Here is a 6,000-nt window from a genome sequence, read left to right on the forward strand (position 1 = left end):
TATTGACTTTTTACCCCCAAAGCCTTCTTTCACAAAAAAACGACCATTAAATCACTTTAGCAGCCAGCATCGCACCCTGTGGAATGTGTTGGTATCAGAGCCATCCCTTCATTTTTAGGTGACAGCATGGCCACTGGAAACCTCTTCAGGCTGACCCTTGAACAAAGAATTCTAGGTTGCTTAGATGAGCCAGGAGAGCTCACTTGTTTTCCTGGAGTGCCCAAATTCCTTAAAAAAAAAAAAAAAAAAAAACCACACACACCTCAGTGTGTGGTAAATCATAGTAATGAGCAAATTCTTAAAGTTTCATCACAAACATGAGCAACATCAGATATAATCAAAGTAGGGTTTTTTATTTCTTTGCTTTTTAAGTTTTTTTCTTTATGAAAAATGTGAAATTCCTCATGGGAACCTTGGAAGAAATGTGAAAGGAAGGGGAAACATTGCGTTGTCATCCCACCCAACATGTTTTCGAGAAGCTTTTTTTCAGATAGCTCAGCCCAGCCTTCACAGCCTTATCATCCCATCGACTGCTCCAGGCATGCACCATTCCAGGAGTATCCTTATGGCTTCTTGCAAGTAAAGATCAACAGTATCCATGTGTTGTTTTGGACACATTTAATGACTCAAAGCCCCTGTAAAATAGTAATTGATTGTCAAACATGGATACATATTATAATCATGTGTGAAATATTTAAAACCTAGAGCTCCTTGACTTTGCTTCCCACTTACTGAATCAGAATCTCTGTGTTTAGAGTCCATTGATTTTTTTTTTATTTAAAAAGGAAAGGAAAAACAAAACTTTTTGTAAAGAAAAATGTATAGGTAGCTAGGGAACTGCTGTCCTAAAAGTCATTGGCTTTTTGAGAGGATTAATAATCCACAGCCTTCCAGTTAGTCTGAGATTAGGATGAAGGGAAGGTGCCCCTAGAATACGAAGAAAGTGTAGCTGATTATCAGGCACATCTCTCTGGAACTCATCCTGCCAAGCTCCTACAGATGGGAAGCCGCCAGCCCTTTTTTAGGAGGCTTCCAAAATGCATGCTACCAGATTACAGTTTGCTGACTGCATTGGCTTTCCTTGGTTTTTAAAAATGTGCCCAGCTTTACAAAGAGGGGTCTTGTTTTTATCCAGTATTTTTCAGATGTATCTCCAGCTCATTAAAGATGATGGAGCTCTCTGAGAGTGGTTAAACCTAAGAGAATGCTAATGTAACAGGCAATGATCCTCTTTATATCTCTTTCTGTAAATATTCCCATTTAACAGCTAAGAAAATAAAGGTATAGGAAAATAAAATAAGTCAAGGTCTGCAGAGTTAGTAAATAGCAAAATGTAGGATTCCTCACTAGCCTCCCTATTTCCATTCTTATCCCACTACAGTAATAAACTTTTTATTATAGAACAATTTTAGATTTACAGAGAAATTGCCAAATGACTACAGAGTTACATAACCCATGCTCAGTTTCTCCTCTTATTAACATCTTACATTAGCATGGCATGCTTACTGCAATTAATGAGCCAATATTGATGCATTGTTATTACCTGAAGTCCATATTTTATTCAGATTGTGTTAGTTTATATCTGTTGTCCCTTTTCTATCCAGGATTCCATCCATGATAGCACATTGCATTTAACTGTCATGTCTGTTAGGCTCCCATTGGCTGTGACAGTTTCTCTAATGTTCCTTGTTTTTGATGACCTTAAAAGTTTTGAGGAGTACTAGTCAAATGTATTGTAGAATGTCCCTTAATTGGGATGTTTTTCTCATGATTAGACTCAAGTTATAGTTTTTGAGGAGGAGGTAAGTGCCATTTTTCTTCCATTGTATCTGGGGTACATAGTATCAACATCATCTATCACTGTTAATGATGACCTTGATCACCTGGCTGAGGTAGTGTTTGTCAGTCTTCTCCAACATCAAGTTACTCTTCTGCTCTTCGCACACTGTCTTCTTTGGAAAGAAGTCTCTGCAGACAGCCCACACTAAAGGAGTGAGTGTTAATTAAGCTCCACCTCCTTGAAGGTGGAGTATGTGCCTACAGTATTTGGAATTGATTCCCTATTTCCCTGTTCAGAATCCTACAGTGGCTTCATACCACATTCAGAATGACATGGAAACTCCTCTCCAAGGCTAAAAGGCCCTTGTTGATCAGGGTCCCAGAATCATCTAGAGTCAGCCACCATTTTCACCAGGGCCCATTCTACTCCATCAGTACTGACACAAACACACCCCCATGAAGCAGCTGCAGGCCTTGGCCTTCACCTAGCACACCTGTCCCTCAGATGATCGCCTGGTTAGCGTCCCCACTTCACTGAGTCTCAAAGAGCCTTTTCATAACCACTTTATTCATAAAAAGTCTCCTGTCTCAGTTCACTGTTTTATTACCTTGTATTTCTTCATTGCATGTATCACTGCTGATGGTATATACTATGTCTTTGGTTCCTTATCTTTCTCTCCCAGCATAAAGTATGCTACCTGAGGTGGGGCTGTATTTTATTCACTAATGCATCCTGGTACCTAGAACAGTATCTAGCACATAGTAGGTGCTCAGGAAATATTTGCTGACTAAATGAATAAACTAGCTAATTTTTGAAAGAAATCATTTTTAGGTCTCTTGTGGTTAAAGTATTTCATGTCTTTATGAACTAATAAGTCCCTTCCTGTCTTGTTCCCTTCAGTATCTTAGAGTCATTTTAGGAAGAGAGACCTGGCTTGCTTTTTTAAAGGAGCACTGTGAAGTGTAAGATAGTAAATACAGTCCTAAGGTTCTCTGTTACTTAATGTGCACTTGACTGTGTTTAGAATTTGACTGGGGGAAATCAACTGTCGTCAGCACTCAGCACTGGGGGTTCTCCCTGTTGTCCTGTGCAGGAGGCGCGGCTGGGACCGCTGCCTCGGGATGTGGTCTTCTACCCGCTCTTCTTTGTACTTCAGTAACAGTACTTCTCTCCTGGTTAGGAATTGCTGATAATAACTCTCGATTCCTGTATTAACCTCTTTGAAAGAAGCCTCAGCCTTGCAGTAACTCAAAACTGAAAAGATTCTTTAGAAATCTCCAATGAAACACTAGGAGGTTTTTGTTTGTTTGCCATCAAGAAGCCAATTCCCTTTGAGAGCCCGTTTCCTCATCCACATTTTCCCTGATCTCACACTAACAAAGAGTCGTTCCCTTCAACTCCAGTTTTCAAGAATTGGAAATCTGTTACTCAGAGCAGATTCAGTCAGGCAAACCATTTTTGTGAGGCTCAGCTCTGGCTCTCACAAGAGTCTGAAAAGAATATAGCAGATTTGTTCAATTGGCTGTTGGTCCACTCTAGAAGAAGAAACATCACTTTTTTTCCTTCTTTTAAGAAAAAAAAAACTTGATAAAAAAGCCTCTCACCCATATCTGCTATGCTGTTTTGCTCTTGTTTATTTAGGAAATGCCACATGAAAAGAATTATTTATTGCATCTTTAAGCTCAGGAAACAAGGTTTCTGCTTCATGGTAGGTCATGTTTTGGACAGACCCAAGAATGTGCGAGTGAAACAGAGCCATCTCAGAGCCTTCATTGTAAGCTTCCGTTCTGGTTAATCAAAAAAAAAGGGAAACATCATCTATTCATTCATTTTCCTAGTTTGTGTTGATTGGCTTTCATATTCTTAAAGGAGGCAACAAGGGTCAGAAATGTCAGTGGATATGCAAATCAAAACCACAAATGATTTTGCCAGAGAAAATATGCAAATGGCCAGTAAGCACATCAAAGCATGTTCAACCTATTAGTCATAGAGAAAATGCAACCTGAATTCACAATGAGATACCACTTCATACCCACTAGGATGACTATGATCAAAAAGAAGTACAATAACAAGTGTTGACAAAGATATGGAAAAAATGGAACCCTCAAACAGAGCCAATGAGAATGTAAAATGGTGCAGCCAGTTGGGAAAGCAGTTGCTGTATAACCCAACAATTCCACTCCTAGATATATACCCAAGATAAATGAAAACCTGTCTGTACACAAAAACGTGTCCACAAATGCTCATAACAACATTATTCAAAATAGAAAGTGGGAAGAACCCAAATGGCCATCAACTGTTGAATGGACAAACAAAATGTGGTATGTCCATATAACAGAATATTATTCAGCTACAAAAAGGAATGAAATATTGCTACGTGCTACAACACAGAAGAAGCCAGACATAAAAGATCATGATTCCATTTATATGAAATATCCAGAGTAGGCAAATCCATAGAAATAGAAAGTAGGTTAGCAGTTCTCAGGGTGTGAGCGTAAGGGGAATGGGGAATGACTGCTAATGGTATGGGGTTTCTTTTTGAGGTGATGAAATGTTCTGGAATTAGTGGGGTGATAATCTCACAAACTTGTACTTGTGAATACACAAGCTCACAAGCTTGTACCACTGAACTGTACACTTTAAAAGGGTAGATTTCATGGTATGTAAATTATATCTCAATTAAAAGCACAGTTAAATATTTCACATGCACTAGAAGGGTTAAAGCAAAAAAAGACAATGACCAATGTTGACCAGGATGTGGAGAAATCGGAACCCTCATTCACTGTTGGTGGGATTCTAAAATGATACAGCTACTTTGGAAAGCAGTTTCATAGTACCCCAAAATACTAAATACAGAATTGCCAGATAACTCAGGAATTCCATTCCCAAGTATTTACTCAAAAGAACTAGAAATATGTCAACACAACTACTTGTAAATGATGATTTTTAGCAACTTCATTTGTAACAGTCCAAAGCTGGCAACAGTGGAATACTATTCAGCAATAGAACGGAAGGAACTCCTGATTCATGGAGCAGCAAGGACAAACCTCAGAAACATGTTTAGTGGAAGCCAGAAACTAAAGACTACATCTTGTATAATTCCATATATATGAAGTTTCTAGAAAAGGCAAAACTGTAGACAGAAAGCACATCAGTGGTTGCCTGTGGCTGGGGATGAGAGTGGCAATTGACTACAAACCAGCATGAGGGAATTTTTTGTGGTGATGGAAAATGTTCTAAAACTGGACTGTGGTGGTTGGTTGCGCAACTGCTTAAATTTACAACTCATTGAATGGTATACTTAAAATGGGTGGGTTTTATGGCATGTAAATTACACCTCAAATATCTGTTTTATTTTTAATTTTTTTTAATGTTTATTTTTGAGAGACAGAGACAGAGCATGAGTGAGGGAGGGGCAGAGAGAGAGGGAGACACAGAATCCGAAGCAGGCTCCAGGCTCTGAGCCGTCAACACAGAGCCCGACATGGGGCTCGAACTCACAATGTGTAAGATCATGACCTGAGCTGAAATCAGACACTTAACTGACTGAGCCCCAGGTGCCCCAAAAATCTGTTCTAAAACATCAGCAGTCTAAGGATTACGATATATTTTAATTACACACACACACGCACAAAGAAAAGATAAGAAAACTTTGCTTTCTTCTCACTGTAGACTCGTCCTCCCACTGACCTGAGCTTTAACTTTGATGCCAACAAACAACAAAGACAGCTTATTGCAGAACTGGAAAACAAAAACAGGTAAGAACCCAGAGGCCAAGCCAGTTTGTAAAGTCCAAGGCTATCGTGTGAGTATCTGATCCTCCTTTTCCTTGCAGACTAACTCTATTTTGACCGTGAAGGAGAATCCCACCTCGGTGAATATAGGCCAGACCAACTCATGGACATGCCCCTACTCTAACCTCTACAGGCTGTCCATTCCAGTAGCCCAAAGTCCTACTCGTGTGCCCTCGGGTGGATTCTTTTTCCCAGTGCCTTCTCCCACCCACCAGCTCCCTCTCATGATTCCCTTTTCCACTGCACCCCTTTATCTAGTCATCTTATCCCGGCCCATCGTGCTGTATGAGACTGTCTGCTCTCTCCCCACAAAGGCACGGACACCAGACCGTACATCCATGTGCCCTGAACACTAGAAACCAGGACAAGGAGATTAGATGTAAAGTAGCAGGCTTTGGAAGAGGAAATGGCAGCTCCTATCATTTC

The 6,000-nt window shown here is 39.9% G+C and overlaps 1 protein-coding gene and 1 long non-coding RNA gene across 14 annotated transcripts in view; one reads left to right on the top strand and one right to left on the bottom strand.

The window, feature by feature from the left end:
- DTNB (dystrobrevin beta) overlaps window positions 1-6,000 on the top strand; it is a 208,887-nt gene that overhangs the window by 160,910 nt on the left and 41,977 nt on the right. For all 12 annotated transcript variants that reach the window (XM_077774220.1, XM_077774219.1, XM_077774217.1 and 9 more), the window contains one exon: window positions 5,453-5,538. In XM_077774220.1, coding sequence (XP_077630346.1) covers window positions 5,453-5,538 — 86 coding nt within the window. The remainder of the gene's footprint in view (window positions 1-5,452; window positions 5,539-6,000) is intronic.
- The window catches only part of LOC144239970 (uncharacterized), a 12,559-nt gene continuing 6,979 nt past the window's right edge, over window positions 421-6,000 (bottom strand). For both annotated transcript variants that reach the window (XR_013337528.1, XR_013337529.1), the window contains exon 3: window positions 421-635. This is a non-coding gene — a long non-coding RNA (uncharacterized LOC144239970). The remainder of the gene's footprint in view (window positions 636-6,000) is intronic.

The sequence above is a fragment of the Crocuta crocuta genome, unplaced genomic scaffold (assembly GCF_008692635.1).
Source record: "Crocuta crocuta isolate KB4526 unplaced genomic scaffold, BGI_CrCroc_1.0 scaffold246, whole genome shotgun sequence".
Lineage (NCBI taxonomy): Eukaryota > Metazoa > Chordata > Mammalia > Carnivora > Hyaenidae > Crocuta > Crocuta crocuta.